This window comes from Phoenix dactylifera, chromosome 3 (assembly GCF_051530095.1).
Source record: "Phoenix dactylifera cultivar Ajwa chromosome 3, Ajwa_hap1_PhDact_Kaust_v1.1, whole genome shotgun sequence".
NCBI classification, from domain to species: domain Eukaryota; kingdom Viridiplantae; phylum Streptophyta; class Magnoliopsida; order Arecales; family Arecaceae; genus Phoenix; species Phoenix dactylifera.
This window is the reverse complement of record NC_143192.1, coordinates 3,611,237-3,628,468: the sequence shown is the minus strand read 5'-3', so window position 1 is coordinate 3,628,468 and position 17,232 is coordinate 3,611,237. Positions and strand designations below refer to the sequence as shown.

At 37.6% G+C, this 17,232-nt stretch overlaps 1 protein-coding gene across 5 annotated transcripts; it reads left to right on the top strand.

Moving 5' to 3' along the window:
* Positions 1 to 333: 333 nt before the first annotated feature.
* LOC103720112 (uncharacterized) lies at positions 334 to 13,233 on the top strand. Of its 5 annotated transcripts, XR_005509141.3 has the most exons (7): positions 334 to 802; positions 1,739 to 2,527; positions 11,159 to 11,206; positions 11,280 to 11,650; positions 12,496 to 12,541; positions 12,754 to 12,785; positions 12,856 to 13,098. XR_005509141.3 is itself a non-coding variant. In XM_039120472.3 (4 exons), the coding sequence occupies exons 1-4, from the start codon at positions 620 to 622 to the stop codon at positions 11,381 to 11,383; spliced, it is 1,083 nt and encodes a 360-aa protein (XP_038976400.1). In that variant the 5' UTR covers positions 334 to 619; the 3' UTR covers positions 11,384 to 12,107. The 5 variants fall into 5 exon arrangements, 2 of the variants coding, with proteins under 2 accessions (XP_038976400.1, XP_008807895.1); XR_606075.6 differs by having other exon boundaries at positions 12,754 to 13,233; XR_606076.6 differs by lacking the exons at positions 12,496 to 12,541; positions 12,754 to 12,785; positions 12,856 to 13,098 and adding an exon at positions 11,721 to 12,107.
* The last annotated feature ends 3,999 nt before the right edge of the window (positions 13,234 to 17,232 follow it).

Here is a 17,232-nt window from a genome sequence, read left to right as displayed (position 1 = left end):
TTGTAAAGGCCAAAGATTCTGAATTAGACCAGAAGTTCCATATTTTTTGATTGCAAGAATTTCATACAACTAAAACCATAGAGCTATCAGCTAATAAAAAGTTTGAGAAGCCTGCCCTCACAACCCTAAACAAACAGTAACTCATACTTTTCAGGTTGGCTGCCAATCCTTTTTGGCTAATCAAACTGCAACAGCTGGAGCTCCACAATGACTGGGTCCCACTTTCTATGAGCACCAGCCCGCGCCCAGCCGCAAGCCATAGCTATCAGCTAATAAAAACGTTGAGAAGGACCATCCACAAACCTTCAAATCCCTTGTCCTGTGGGGCAGATTATGTTAAGCTAGAGAGGCACCCAGAAATAGCATTTGAGATCGCTTCACAGTCGGATCCGGCGTCACGTTAAAAAAACTCAGCCACGACCCCGTTTCCCCAACCGACGAAAGGGGAAAGGAGAAACCCGGGACTCGGAAAAAAAGAGAGAAAAAGAGAGAGAAAGAAAACCCCCCTTCCGCCTCTTCTTAGGTGGTGGGATTCTTTCTCTCCAGCGACCAAAGAGTGGGATTGAAGCGAAGGGAGGAGAGGAGAGAGAGATCGAGGGAGAGGCGGAGAGGGAGAGTGATGTCGTGCTCGTCGTCGTCGGGGTCGGGGGAGGAGGACGAGGGCGTCGACGCCTACCGGAAGGGCGGCTACCACGCCGTCCGAGTCGGCGACCAGTTCGCCGGCGGCCGGTACATCGCCCAGCGGAAGCTTGGATGGGGCCACTTCTCCACCGTCTGGCTCGCCTTCGACACCCGATGCAAAGTACTCGATCCGCCACCCCCCCAAGCCTTCCTCGATTGCTTCAAAACGATGGAAAAGATCTCATCTTGGATATATTTATTCGGATTATTGTGGATTTCCTCATTTTATAATCGGCAGTTTTTTTTTCTGGGAATTCACGCGATTTCTGCTTTAAAGATCTCATCTTTTACGATCTGTCCTTTTTCCGTTTGGTTTTTTACTTTGAATTGCTATGCGCATGAATCGTGCGACAATTGATTAAATTATTGTGTCGGCTCATGATGGATTGAGATTAGCTGCTTCAACTGTTATTGTCCAATCGAGAACCCTGGGTCGTTCTTTCATTATTATGTCTTCTTAATCTGTTATGTAGTATGGGCTGTCCTTGGATTCTAGTGATCTGCTTGTTTTACTGTTGTGATTATTACCCACCTTTTTGTTTGGATCCTATTTTAAATAAAATAGTGATATTTTTCTTTCTTTTTTACTTTCGATTTCTCAGAAAGATGCACAAATTTCAATAAATTCTATTCCTTTCGTTTATTGATATATGCGTTTGTCTTTTCTTATTGCAGAGATCTGTTGCTTTTTGTGTCTTTTTGTTCAATTTTCACCTTTATCAGTGTTAAATATTCGTGCTGGATGCTGATGGAGGACTGCATATTTATTTCACTTTGCTTTTATGAGTTTGATCAATGTAATTTCTTTATTTCGCCGCATCTAACATTTCATTTTATATTTGTAGATTGATCACTTTAAGTTGATGCTTACCGTCAAGAATATCTTCTTTTAGATGTTATATTTGAATCAGTGTTTTAGTCCTTCATGGACTTGCCTTTATGACCCTCTCCACTTTAGTTTTATAATAAATGGAAAATCTCCCCCCCCCCCCCCTCTCTCTCTCTCCAGACGTGATGTCCAATCTAAAGATTTCTTTAAAATCAATTTGTTTTGCAGAGATTTGTAGCCCTGAAAATTCAAAAAAGTGCAGCAGAGTTTGCTCAAGCTGCTCTTCATGAGATTGAGATTCTCTCAGCAATTGCGAAAGGAGATCCCTCAAATTCCAAGTGCATAGTTCGTCTTCTGGACCATTTTAAGCATGCTGGCCCAAATGGGCAGCATCTTTGCTTGGTATTTGAATTCCTTGGTGACAGCCTACTCCGGCTAATCCGGTACAACAGATATAAGGGCATTGGCCTGAACAGGGTTAGAGACATATGCAGATCAATCTTGTTGGGTCTTGATTACTTGCACAGGGAGCTCGGTCTCATTCATGCAGATTTGAAACTGGAAAATGTTCTTCTTGTCTCTACCATTGATCCTTTGAAAGATCCTGTGCGATCTGGATTTTCCCCAATCCTTGAGAGGCCTGAGGGCAATGCAAATGGGGCACTTGTGGCCAGTAGCATTGAGAAGAAGCTGAAGAAAAAAGCAAGGAGGGCAGCAGCAAGGATATCTGGGAGAAGATCATCAATGGGAGGAACATTGCAGCCGACACAGCGGGAAAGGAGCTTGGATGGGATTGATTTGAGATGCAAGGTTGTGGATTTTGGGAATGCTTGTTGGGTGGATAAGCAGTTTACAGATAATATTCAGACAAGGCAGTATAGGTCTCCTGAGGTTATTCTCCGGGCAGGGTACTCATTTTCAGCTGATATATGGTCTTTTGCTTGCATTGCTTTTGAGCTTGCAACTGGTGACATGTTGTTTACACCTAAGGAGGGACAAGGATATAGCGAAGATGAGGTATGTTTGTTTATTCCTTCTTTGCTTGCTCTGGTTCATGAACCATAGAATGTAATGCCTTGCCTTGATTTGATGGATGCTAGTACGGAAAGCTGTGAGTAGTAAGTGAATGGACAGTAATCTTTATCCGTGTAAACATGTAATGCGCATGCAATGATGTTTGTCTTGGCATCTCTTTGGGTTAAACATCTTGTGTTTGTTTGCGTACTTGGTCCAGGTAGGATCGTTGTTGAGAATTTTTCTCTTCCATAAATTTAGTTTCTTTATGGATGCCAAAAACATACTTTCTCTTGAAATGACTTTAGAAATTGTATACTCAGACTGTATGAGTAATTGCCTATGACTATATGAGGTGGGAGTGGGAATCGTGTTTCATTCTTGAATTCATCTTTCTTATTGTGAAAAAAAAATAAAATGAGAACTCTAGGATATTGACTAGATATATGCATAGAAGAAATGAATCAGGAACCAACAGAGGATGGATATGCAATTGGTTACATAAGCAAGTTTTGAGACCTCTAATGGAATATCCATTGCAGGAGAGTCAACGGAAAAAGAGACTATAATATGTTATTTTACTAATTTAAAATTTTCTTATACTGGAATTATTCAAATAGTGGGAATGCCCAAAGACTTTATGGATATTGTAGTAAGTGGCAGAAATATATTGTCGCTGAGTTGTAAGAGAGTAAATAGCATATTAGCTAATTACAACCATGACCACCATGTGATACCCCAACTATTGCTGTTGGCTATCAGATCTTGCTCTCAAGGCATACATAATGATTGTGCCCTCATCACTTCCTATTAGTTCATTATGTCAAACAATATCTGCATCTATTCTTTCATGAAAAAAATCCACATGATACCATGATTTGTATAAATTTCATAATTGAACAAAGCTATTGTTAAAAAAATAAAATCCTAAGCTGTGACACTCAACTAGAATAATGGAACTGTAATATGACCTTCTACAAGCTGAAAAATATACTAATATATAGATTTCTAAGATGATTACAGTTTTTTGGAATGTGCCAAGGACTTTGTGGATATGGTAGCATGCAGGGCAAGATACCCTTACTAGCTTAAGAGAGCGAGAGGATGAAACATACTCAGTGTTCAGCATGTAAATACCTATTTGTTGCTGCATTAGAAATCCTGCTTTCTGCCCTCATCATCTTCTACTAGATTGGTGAGTCAACATGTATGTAATCTTTCTCTGATGACTCCAGCTCTATAACCAATTGCAAATTTTTTGAACATGGCATCGTGATATATGTATTCTTGTTAAATAAGCTATAGTTGGACCAAAAACGATGAAACCTAGCAACATCAGGATCTCCACTATCAAATTTTCCATTCACATTGCTGATTCACAAAGTTTGTACCCAGCCTTTGGTAGTAAAAAGTGGAGATTTGGAGCCAATCCTGATATTAAGTAGCTGAAATGTTTCTACTTAAGGGCTGCACTCAATTTAAGACTCCTGGAAGCTCAATCCCACACCTGCATCATAGGCATTTCTTTACCCTTTTTCCCCTCTTTTTGAGGTCCTTGCCTCCCACTGCTACACGTAAATATGCTCTTGGACTGATCTGTTGTTCATGTAATTAAGGGCCCCACAGATGGCTGAAAAAATGTTGTCATTTTGCGCTTGGCTGTGCTAAATCATTGAATTTAATGACCACAAGCAACATTTGGAGGTAGGACCTTTGAAATTGGCATAATATCTTGAGCCCTTTTATAGCCCATTGCTTTCCCCCCCTTGCTGCATCTGGAAGCTTCAATTCATACTTATTTTCTTTTCAGTGTTGTGTCCTTCCGAATTAGTAATTTCAACATTTTGCTTAAAAGTTCTTTTGAAAGATTGGAATCCAGGAAATAAGGAATTACTTATATTTGTGACATCTTGAAGGTTAAGGAGGTAACTGGGTATTAAAAGTGCAATTCGAGAAACTAGAGTTCTTTTATGTTCAAGACTTTTGAGGAACATGCATTGGGAAGAGATTAGTATTATTAATGTTTTGTCATGATGGGGTGTTATAGATATGACCTACTTGAGCTGAAACAACCTAAATCTTTTAAAGCTTCTTTTGGTAAAAGTGGTGTCAAGTAGTTATGAGGGTTATGATCCATGATACTTGAATAAGGCATTCTCCAAACTAATCAATATCCTTTTTTTGAATGATGTAACCCATGTCTACTGGAAGTTTAGGTAAGTTGAGTTAAAGTAGGTAGCTATTTGAAGAATGAAATGTTTTTGAGGAAATTTTCTGTCCTTGACATCATGGAAGAGTGAAAGCTAACTAGGTTTCTTAGAGGTTTTTACACTTCATTCTATTCCGCTTTTCAGCTGGCCCATGGAGGCCTTTTGCAGCATATGACCCTTATAGTTCCTTCCTTTGGAGTCTTAATAGTCCAGCAAATTAGTATTCAATCAAATTTACCTACTAAGTTGGAAACCAAATTAAGCTCCATTTATTGATCTAAAGGATAGTTGTTTATGAAGAAAGAAAGAAAAATGTGAGGGAACTCATGGATGTGGATGTAAAATTTAACTCTATTTAAGATGCAGTTGTCAGACGCCCTTTTTTAATTGTTAAAGTCTTCTCTGGACACAGTTGAAGATGAAGGACTAAAAGCACAATTAAATTTGATCATTTAAGCAACTTTGTGACTCTAACTTGCTTCTTGAATACGCTTATCAAAGTGGACTGAGCAAGGAATGCCGAATTGACTCGAACCGGATGGTTCAGCCCTTACCGAACTGAAGCCGACATGGATGGTTTGGTTGCTATTGCAGGTTTGGGCTATTAAACGTTCCATTGGTATGTTTTATTCCTTCAAAAGAAGCTTCGAGATGCATAGGACTCTGCTCTCTCGCCCACTCTCCCCGCTCTCTAGCCCACTCTCTCTGCTTTCATGCCCGCACTTTGTACTCTCTTGCTAGCTCTGTCTGCCTCGCAAAGGCCTTTACGTTAGACGTCGCTCAAGGTTAGACTCCCCCCCCTCTCTCTCTCTCTCTCTCTCTCTCCACCTTCGTTTGTTTGTTGGATCAGGGTTTGCTGTAGAGGACGACGCCATCACGGTGCCATGATGTCTCCACCTTTGCCTTTCCTCTCTCTATCCCTTTCTCTCTCCCCCTCCCTCTCCTTCTTCCTCTCCTCCTCTCTCCCTCTCCCTCCCTCTCTCTCTTCCTCCCTCTCCTTGTTCCGTACATTCCGGCATGGCATCATATGGGCACAGTACCGGGTCGGCAAACTTTGGGATTGAGTATGTCTTTGTAGACGAACTGACCCAAATGGCTGAACCATCTCGGGCCAGTGTTGGTATAGTTCGATATGAGCTGAAATGCCCGGTTCGGGTCAGTTCGGTATTCCTTAGTTGAGACCATATTTTTTTTGCTCACATTACAAATGAACTTACTGCTTGCATTCAAAAAGATGTACAATCTATTGATGTTAAGAACTTGACTAAATTTTAGATTGGGTTATGGAAAAATGCCTAAAAGGATAAATGAAAATTAGCAAAACAAAAACAAAGTACATGAAATGCAATTTTAGAGAAGACAAAAACAAAGATGAAGCCTTAATTAATATTGATGGAAAAAAGATACCCTAGAGTAATTGGTTTCGTTATCTAAAATCTATATACAATATGATGAAGAGATATCTAATGGAATTTGAGCTGGTTGGAAGAAGTGGAGAGTTGCTTTTGAAATATAAATAGGCTTGCCTAGGTAGGGGTTATGTTGGAACAAAGAGCACTTTAACCTAGTTGTCCACCTTATTCAAATGGTCCTTTAAGCGCCTTAGTTAAATCACTTTTTCTCAAAGGCAAAACAAGCATTTTTTGAAAGTTGGTACACAGAATAACTTCATTAGAAATGTGAGACAAGTCAACCCTCCACTTTTCCCTTACGCTCTGTTTGGTTTGAGAGAAAGAGAGAAGAGAAAAGAAGGTGAGGATAAGAGAGAAATCAAGTTTCACTCATTTGGTCCCAAAAGTAAAGGAAAAAGTGGTGAGAAAAGAAAAGAAATGGCGAGAAATCATCTCTCTCCAAACCCACAATTTTTTCTCTTTGAAAGTTGAGAGATTTGGAGAGAAGAGAAGCTAGACGCTCGATTTTTTTTTTTCTGTTTCCTTTATTCCCCAAACAAGAGGAGAGAGTCATTTTATTCTCTTCTTTTCTCTGATTTTCTCCCTTCGCTTTTCTCTTGTTTTCTCTTCTATTAATTTCATCCAAATAGAGTGTTAGTTTACTCCATTAAATCCAGCGAATCTTGAACTTTGGATTCTGAAAATCAAACATAGCCTAAAGGGAAAATTTTATGAAATAACAGTTAGGCCTACAATGTTTTATAACTCATAATGTTGGGCAATGGAGTGGGTTAAAAGGAAAGCAAGTTAAATATATAAAATATGAAAAAACTAAGATTGATGTGGTCAGGCCAGGATAGAGTGACAAGTTACAAGGTTCGCAGCAATACCGGGGCTTGTATTGGTTGACGATCGATGCAGTGTAGTACGGTTCATATCGTTCCGTTTCGAGACATACCGTTTTTTTGCCAATTTCGAATTGAAGTCGGCAAATAGTTTGCGGACTTCACTAAAGTGAACTAGCAGACCGCCAGACCGTTTGCTGATTTTGAACTGAAGTCGGCAAATGGTTTGCCGACTTCATGTATGAGGGCTTTCAAGTCCTCTCTCTCTCTCGGCCTCTCTCCCTCTCCCTTTCCCTCTCTCTCCTTCTCCTCCTCCCTCTCCCTCGCCCTCTCCCTCCCTCTCTCTCTTTCTCTCTCTCCTCCCTTTCCTTTTGTTTTGAATCAATGGATTGAATTGTGCAGGTAACTGACTAGTCTGGTTTGGTATGCCTCGAATCGGCTGGTTCGGCTTGGTTCAACAGACCTTGGACCGACAAATGAGTATGATATTAGAAAACTACAAGAGTTGCACAAATTAGATATTATTGGGAAAATATAATGTGAAGGAACACATGGATCACTGTAATCACATAATGGAAGCATTGTTGGGTGTGATTCCAACTTTGATGATGCACCCTCATTTTTATCTGGTTTACTCTTGTTTGTCTCTCATCATCAAGAGCTAGGCTAATTGGGATGTACTTTTATAAACAAAAAGGTATGTATGAGGCATCAGACATGTGGCGATGTCTTATCACGTATGAAGGCCTAGGACCAAGGAGAACCGATCATAATGGTGTGGGCGTACTATGAAGTTCCGAGGGTGCTCTAATAACCATGGATACTTTAACATATGCTGAAAAATATAGAAATAGAAGAGGAAGACCTAAAAGTAACATGATTGGAAGTCGTGAGAAGATGTGGAAAAGCTTCAAATAATATTGGAGTGCTAATTCGGATACTTGGCAAATAAGGGTCTGTGAAGCTGACCCAAAATAGTTGGGATAAAGCTTGAAAGTTATGCTTATGATACTTCTAAGAAATGGTTCCAGTGTTTAGTTATTTGGAGGTTATTTTGCTGTATGACATTATACATGTGAGACTCATGCCAAGTCTCTAGGTAGAATGTTAAAGGTTCTGGTAACATCTAATTTCTTTAAACCATGGGAACCATGGAAATGGCTTTTTTTTTTTTTGCATCAAATTTCTTCCATTCTATTTTATTTTGTTATCGATTGGGATTTGAATAGTATTACCATCAATATTTAGACAGTCACACCTAAATCTTTGTGACCATTTAACTTGTAATCCTAGCCTAGATTAGCTCAAATTGGTGTAAGAACAAAAGTCCTGATGGGTGATGCATCACTCCATCCAGGGTTTGCAATGATGAGTCAAGTGATAGAGAGCATTTTGGGAATGTTTGATGAACTCCTTGGTATGTGAAAGCACAAGTTTCAAATTTGTGGCACTTCTAGAATGAATGCCATAAGACGACATATGAGAAGACATAGATCTAGTATCAATAGATCATGTCTTCAAGGAAGGTGATTGCTTTAACTTCTTGCCACTCATTAGTTTGTGAAGAATATTCACTTTGCAATGGACAATGTTAAGAATGAGTGTTGAAGAAATATTGATCTAGTTTATATTTTTAATGTGAAAAAGTCAATAATGCAAAAATTAGGTTCCTGATGAGGTTGAGATCCTAAGTCACTTGGCTATATACCTTCAACTTTTTCTGTAGTTTTTCTCCAACTACAAGAAAATCTTCTCTTTTGAGAAAGGGAGAACTCCTTATATGACTATTTATAGCATTAGTTGTAACGTGATCTAAATGTGATTTTGATATATATTATTACATGGCAGTTGTGTTGCCTATAACTAATTACGAGGTAAAAGTATTTTTTTTTCACCTGATCAATTTTTTCTCTCTCTCCAGCCATATGAGATTAGTTTTTTAGTAAAATAATATTAACTTATGATATGGCAATTGAAGCATTAACTGGTAGCTCAAAGACATCTAAATTTGATTTTGGTAACATATACTGGACCTTGGCATATGTGGCAGATTGTGGTGTTACTGATTGAAGTTGAAAATGTTTGTGTTAAGTTTTTTGACCGTATGACTTTTCTTCTTAAAAATTTATAAATGCACAAAAAGTTTTCCTTGATCTTCTCTTCTTCATGCACCCGCGGCATAATATTGAGGATCAACATGGGGTGTATCTACAGAGATGAGCTTCATAGGCTTAGGCATTAAGTTGCACAATGGGGTGCTTGCACTATCTAGGTGATGTTTCAGTTTAGTGTGAGAATTGTGATATGATTTATATTTAGCAGAAATAGGTACTTATCTCCCATTCTATGCCATTTTTTGCTTGATTTCTAAGACTAATTTCAGCTTGGCTTTAGAGAATCTCACTTTAACCAGGTTAAGTGTCTACAACCCCTACTTTGGGTTAAATGGAATTGAGAAGTTGTAAGATCTTTATGTTTCAATGTGTTTTTTGGGTGTTTCCATTTGGTGTTCCATGTGAAATCCCAATTTTTGAAGTCTTTTCTTAGAAAAAGTTTTCATGTGCCAAATTTAAAACTTAGATTGAGCATGAGAGTACATAAAAAAAGAAACATTCCTAACTTGCTGAAATCTTCATCGATGTTCTTAATCATTTAAGTCTGTTCTGCATCAGCAACCTGTGAGAGAGTCCAAGTCTTTGTATGGCCATCTGTGCTGAAAGAGAGCCTTGGAAAAAGAGCTTTTCTAGTAACCTTGGATAACTGACCAAGAAGCCACCTAATTAAGGTTCAAGTAGTTTCCCAAACATGGAATACCCACATATAGCGTTCCCAAACATGGAATCACCCCAGCATTCCTGTCACACAAGACAATATTCACTATAAATCCATTCCAGTTAATTTAAATTATTCACATCTCTATATTCCTATCATAAGTATTCTCTATGTATGCTCATGCTTTTTATGCATAATTTGCCAATGCCCTGCTTCTTGCAGATGTTGTTCATTGCCTGAGACAAGTTAGATAGCCAGGTAATTGTTAGTATTGGCTGGATGGTTTTCCCATAATACAACATTTGAAATTCAGATCCTTGGGAAATTTTGAGATCAAATAATTATGAAATCAAACTGTTGTATGGATATGTGTTTGATAACATGTTCTAAAAAACTTATTTTGATATTTCCAGCTTCCAATTCAGTTACTATTGTGAAAATGTGTCATGTATGGAGGGATTTGGATATCATTGATATAAAATGGAAGGAAGAATTCTCTTTATTGGTTCACAGTATCTTTTTATTAAAAAAGAAAGAAAAACAAACCTTCATTTATGAGTGTGGTTTTGTTGTTGACAACTTCTACTTTAAATGTCATGAAATAAATCGTTTTTAATGTGTTTTAATATCCTTGATTATTCTTGACATGCATAAAATGTAAAATATGGGATAACTTACTGGTTATCGTCTCCCAAATGGCATGGTTTTGAAACAAGTTATTTTGAACACAATATGGAACTCTGCTTATTGTACTTTCTATTCAACACAAAAACAAATGTTGGTCGTTGGACTAACTTGGCAAGCCATAGGAATCAACGGGCTATTTGGATTGATGTATAACTTTTTTTTTTTTGAGAAGATGTATAACTTATACATCAGATAGACCTTATCTTTAAATTATGCTGAGAAAAGTGTGACAATGAATAGAGAAGACTTCTGGTTGAGAAAGCACCAGATCGTGTAACCCTTAAAACATAGGGATTATACATTCTGTCTGAAACTTGATTTACATTATCATTGTTTCTTTTATTGGGGATTGTGTGCTCCGGTGTCACTCGGGTGGCTATAATTTCTTCTGGCACCATTGCTATCTTTTCTCACATTAACCTGAAGATTGTGTCTATCCAAAGGACTAGTTTTTTTTTCCAATATGCACCTGAAGTTTCGCAGTTCTTCCAGTAACTCGTTTTGGCTTTTGAATTTTGTTTCTGGAGCTGAATATTTAGAAAGTTTTGGTTCTATATATTATTAGTTGTAATACTAGCTATTCGTGATGAGTAGGCTATCGAACATTTCTTGGTCATAAGAAACATGTGGTTTTTCTGGTGTTTGTACTTCACTGCTCTCTTAATAGATGAATGCCTTCTGGATATTGGATTTATTTTATTAATTCATAGTTCTGCGTCTGGATGACAGGATCACTTGGCTCTGATGATGGAGCTACTTGGGAAAATGCCTCGAAAGGTGAGATTTTCTTTTTATTCTTCCAACACTCTTGCAGTCATTAAGTATTAACTGTTTATCCTCCTGAGCACAGATTGCTACTTCGGGATCTCAATCAAAGGACTTCTTTGACAGGCATGGAGACCTGAAGAGAATCCGAAGGCTGAAATTCTGGCCCTTGGATCGTCTTCTTGTTGAGAAGTACAAATTTCTTGACTCGGATGCCCAAGAATTTGCTAACTTTCTTTGCCCTCTACTTGATTTTGCTCCTGAGAAGCGGCCAACAGCTGCAGACTGCCTGCAGCACCCATGGCTTAAGAGCAGAGATAAAAAGCTCACTGATGAAAATATCGAAGCAAGTGTAGAAAGGCTGGAGATGGGCGTGAGCAGCAAGCTCAAAGTTTAGGCGCACAAGTGAAAATATTTTAAACATGCCACATGCAAAGATTATCCTACTCCATGTTGGTAATATTAATTTGGTTATTCACAGAAAAGCTTCAATTATTTTCTTTTCATTGATTTCAATGGGTTTCAGATTGAGGGTTGTTTGGAGGAAGCAGCTTCAAACTTACAAGGGGCCAATAGGCCATGACATCATCAGACAGTTGTTATAAGTATATGGTATATATATATATTTTGTTTTTGTTAAGTGGTTACAGAATATGTTTCCTGATCGTGAGGGAATATGGAGGATAGGGCCTCACATGGCTTTATCGATGTTGAAGTTAAGAAAGCTCTACTTGCTAACCATTTTAGAAGATATTATGTATTTGTTTTGCTGAGATCCAATTGAAAGTTTTAGGGGCTCAGCCATGAGGTTTTAGCAGTGCTTGAGCAAAAAACTAGCTTGGTGTGGTGTGAGTTGTGTTATGTATTATTTGAACTTTGAAATTAATTTATTTGTGTACAACTTGATAATAAAGGCCTTCTCTCAATGAGAAAGTTCATACTGTGAGTTTAAATAACCTCAGCCCTCAAGACTCAGAAGCTGTAAAGTACCACCAGTATGAGCTTTTTCCTTAAATTTGAGAAAGTTGATGCTGTACTTTTGCCTATAACTTGATTGACATGTGGAAAGGCTGCTCCATCTTTTCTTGTCTTTCCAATGAAACTATTTGGACCATGGTGGAAATTTGCTCTCAAAAGTGAAGTATATATAAAAGCTTTATTGCATTAGTGCTGGACAGATGGAATGAATAGAAAGAGCATGCATGACTGTGATCATGTTTAAGATTTATGGTTGTGATCGCCTGTTTGACAAAATGCACTCTTACTCTGGCTGGTCTACTATTGTCTATTTCTATGGGCAGGTTTTTATCAAGGACAGTGTCTAAAAGATCATGGATGAAGGTCTAGGTAATTAACCCGCATTATATTATAGTAATAGAGATGTGTGTAATTTCCTTTATAAATGCATTAACTGTCAAGCTTAGATCCTTCTTCAATTCTCATCTTACAGCACGAACATTCAAGGATTTCTTTAAATTCTACTAGAGTCACAAATACTTGTTTAGAGAGTAAAGCAAGTACCATTTGCAACCGTTATTTATTTATTTTTTTGGTAACAGGGAGAGAAGATACTTGCTACAAACGTTTGAAGGTAATGCCCGAAGCGTCTGCAGTCTGCACTAATGGATTGAGAAGATACTTTATGATGATGTTCAATGCAGGCCATATTTGCCAAACAATCAGCTACCTGATTTGCTTCTCGAAGAACATGAAGACAAGCAAAGTTGGAGAGTGGCGTATATCATCTTGATGCTTCTCAAGGCCGGTTGATGCGAAGACTCCTTCCCATTAATCCATTTCACCACTGTATTTGAGTACCTTTTCGATCAAAAGTTTATCACCCTGAACTATATTTTTCAATCCATACCATGCAGCCATAGATTCTGCTATAGGTACAGAATTTGTAATTATAGGGATTGATGCAGCATAAAGAACTCTTCCTATATTATTCCGAATAACAAACTCGGTACCTGCAGCATTAGGCCGAACCGAACCATCAAAATTCACTTTAATAAACTGTGTCGTGAGAGCTTCCAAGATGCAATGGTTTCTTTTAGATGATCCGCAAATACTTGCAGTAAATGGCAGCACTAGATTCCAGAGTCTTTCAACTGAGTACCTCTTGAGTGCCTCTTATTTGGAAGACTGCCTTTGGTGAACAATTATATACCAGCATCAACAGCACAATTCTGAAACACACACATTTCTACCTTTCCAAGATTAGCCAAAGAATAAAAGCCAAAAAAGTTTTAGGACTCGTTTGATTCGCTGGAAATATTTTTTCTTCTAGGAATATGATTCGAGAAAAGTAGATTTCTGAAAAGAGGATGTCTGCAAAAGTACTTTTAGCATGTTTAGTTGACAATAGGAAAGTGACAGATTTTCGGAATGCTTATGTTTGGTAGACCATTTACTTTTCTGGAAAAGGTATGAGTAATTTCTATTATACCCTTCATAAAAATTAGATCTTTAATGCCTCTTTAATGCTGAAGGTTTTTTTGGGAAAAAATAAAAATGAAGTAATTTTCGGCTCATGGGAAAATAACTTTTTCATGTTTCTTATGGGAAAGACTTTTCTGGGAATTATATTCCCATTTGAATACAACTTTTCTTTCTCTCTCTTTTGAAAACTCCAACCAAACAAGGGACATCTCATTATTTTTCTGCTGACCACACTTTTTTCCCTTCTTTTTTCACAAGCCAGGTGAGCCCTTAGCCTCCATTATCGGGATGGAATTTGTAGATGACAGCAGATAATCCACTGCCTTCTGATATGAGTGGATCTGCAGCAAATCTGGGTTTAGAATTAAATGCCAGATTGGAGAAAACATGATGCAGTGGAATAACATGTGATCCATGGTGTCTTGATGGTTTTTGCATAGAAGATAGGTAGGAGATAGCGAGAAAATTCTGCTAGCCAGTAAAGTCTTTGTCATAAGTTTACCAAACACCAATCTCCACAGAAAGTGCGAACATGAACATGAACTCCAAGCTTCCTCACTCCTGGAATTGAATTGTTCAAAACAGAACCAATCTGCAACATTAGTCGATGATAGACCGCCCTAACATCCACCCTTTTTTTATAGCCTGTCCCCAACATAATTGGTCACTTTTTGAGGCAATGGCAATAGGAGTTTGTTTAATCTGAAATGCAACAGTTGGAGGAAAGCATTGATCCACAAGATTAGCATTCCAATTAGCTTCTTCCAAGATAAAATGATCTACAGTAGGGTGGTCTGTCAATTGATGTATATTGTAGCATTAGGGTATTCTTGAGGTAGGTTCATGTCCAAACCAACAACATGTTTCACACTAAGTGGCATCTCCCCTGAAAATCAACCAAACGAAATTGTCGCTTATCAATCTTGAGACCATACAAATTTTCTTCCATACAGCAGATGCATTTCTTGGATGGTTGTAAGTCCTCCATTCCCATTAAAGTGATACTTCGCTTTCGACACACAAGCTAATAAGCAATCAGGTTCCATTATAATCTTACCAGTAACTTTGCTCATCTATACTTCCCACCGGTAGTCATTATTTTGATTCTGAAATTGGATCGGATATGGATGTAAGTTGTATGCAAAAATTTATGTCCATTTTTGTTTTAAACAGATACAGATACTAATCGGATACTAAAAGCATGGATATAAATACATATATAAATTGAATAATTAAACTTTATTACTACAGAATCAAAGATATTACTAAGTGGATGATAAATGGAATTAATAGAATTGGATATTCGGATACGGATCGAATAGTTATCTATGCATATATATATTCATTTTTTTTTGACGGATATAGATAGGGATAGGGATATGGATATTAGTCGGATGCTCAAAGTTTTATCCATATCCAGATAGTTTTAAATACGAAAGCAGATCCATACAAATATTATCCGATCCACTTTCACCTTTATTTGGGATGCCCAATCCTTCTATAGCCTTAGGTTTGCACATGGTTTCGCAAGCTATCATATACATGCCTCTTCTATCACTTGAATGACCCCAAACAAAGTTTCTTAAGGTTCTATTAAACCATTATGTTAGAATTCATAGTAAATTTTCTACATTTTAAAATCATAGAAGCCTTTTCCAAATGGATTGGAACTTCCCAATATCAGGTCCAGGTGGCAACCGAACAAGACTGGACTCAAACCAACATATCAGAAAGTGTTGGGTTGGGTTAGGTCCAAAGCCAGGCTTAAATATCTTTGTTTGGATCATTTTTTGATCCAACGTGGGCTTGACACGACCGATACGAATCTTCGACCCAATCCCAAAAGCATTGGGCTGGATTTGGATCTCGACTTATCCAGCTGAACCCACCCATTGCATCTATAACAAAGAAATATCAACCTCAATCAATCCCATCCAATTTATGACTGCATAGGGTTTAATCAAGCTATTGGATCTAAATCCAAGTGGGGTTGGATCTAAATCAAACAAATCCTTGATCTAACCCAACCTGCTTGCAGCTCTATCTCTAATAAAGCGATTAATTCGTTGAGAAGTCTTGTTCCTACAACTGCTTGCATGGCTGGTGCAGTGGTAGATGGTGTTGGTTGCAACTTGATCCATTTGGGCCTCTGTGGTTTTAACCTTGACTACTATTCATGGATCATAATTCATGAAAAAAAATCATGTTTGTATTATGTTAGCAGTTAATACAGATGAAATATAAGCTATAGTATCAAATATCATATTCTGAATTCATGAACCTAAATCTAGATAAGCGTATATTTTGATTCAAGAAATAATAAAAAACATAAGGATATGAAATAAATTTTGGAAAAAATATAAATAAAAATGTTAATTAATAAATTCCATTCAGCTGAAATCTCACCTGTGTAGCAACCCCCACTGAACCCCAACTTACTCCTTTTGTTATTTCTCTCAAAAAACACTACTCAATAAAGAAAAAATAATTCACCCATAGATTTCATTATTTTTACTTTATTTTTTTACTTTATCTTTCTTAGAATTATTGAATAAATGGACAAGAATTCTTGATCCACGAGCATCACAAGACCTACCGTCAGCACCCCTAGTAACTTTAGGAATGTCTGGTTAAGGTCTGCGAGTTTGCTACCTTGGAAACCGAATTGCGCATCTCAACTTTCTAAAGCCATAATTTTTCTATACGGCGTTCAGTTGAGATAATCTTTTTTTCAAAATTAGATAATTTTTTAAGATCTATGATGCTGTATCAACACTTAAAGGATTCAACATATACAACGTTCGGTATTTTCAAATAATATTTAGACTTTAAACGAACCGATCAAAGTAAAAGATTTTTTTTTTCTAAGAAAACTTTGACTTGACATAACTCTCAATATCGAAAGAATTAGATGAAGCAATTGAAAAACAAGTTGATGCATGAGTCAATCTAATTCCAAGAAGATTTTAGTTTTTTCATAATTATTTTTACTAGGCACATCTATTTTAGAAAGTTGTAACCTCTTCTAATTGAAAAGTAATTAGATCATGATTTTATAAGGAAAAACTTCACTAGTATAAATAGGGGCATTGAGGATGATAGTGTTATTTTGATGATTAACAAACAATTATCCAAAGCATGCTATAAGTTAAATTGATACTTCATTTATAAGTTCATTACTCTCAGTACATATGCTTAATTGAAAATATATATATGGTCTTGTTCATTTGGATGGATCTAATCTTGAGAATGCAGCAAAGTGTGAATTGAGTCGACCCATAGGTTGATTGGGTCGACCCCGGGACTTAAAGAAATCATCTGGCACACTCCTGCAAAAACAGCACAAATGAACAGTGAGTTGGGTCGACCCAAGGTAGGCATGAGTCGACCCAACCTCCAAAGAACCTCAAAATGCAAAGGAAAAATGCTCTCTGGATTTACTGAGAGGGTCGACCCACACAGTGGTTGAGTCGACCCAAAGGCAAGACAGAAAGACAGACATAAAATGGTTCTCTGGAATTACTGAGAGGGTCGACCCAAGAAGAAGTTGAGTCGACCCAAGTGAACTTTGAGTCGACCCAAACCCTGAGAGGGTC

What these genes read in the sequence shown, in the direction of transcription:
- LOC103720112 (XM_008809673.6), top strand. Translation starts at nt 620, where the DNA reads ATGTCGTGCTCGTCGTCGTCGGGGTCGGGGGAGGAGGACGAGGGCGTC. An exon ending in CCTTCGACACCCGATGCAAA is followed by an intron (nt 803 to 1,738) that starts GTACTCGATCCG and finishes TTTGTTTTGCAG; the next exon opens with AGATTTGTAGCCCTGAAAAT. An exon ending in TTGGGAAAATGCCTCGAAAG is followed by an intron (nt 11,207 to 11,279) that starts GTGAGATTTTCT and finishes TCCTGAGCACAG; the next exon opens with ATTGCTACTTCGGGATCTCA.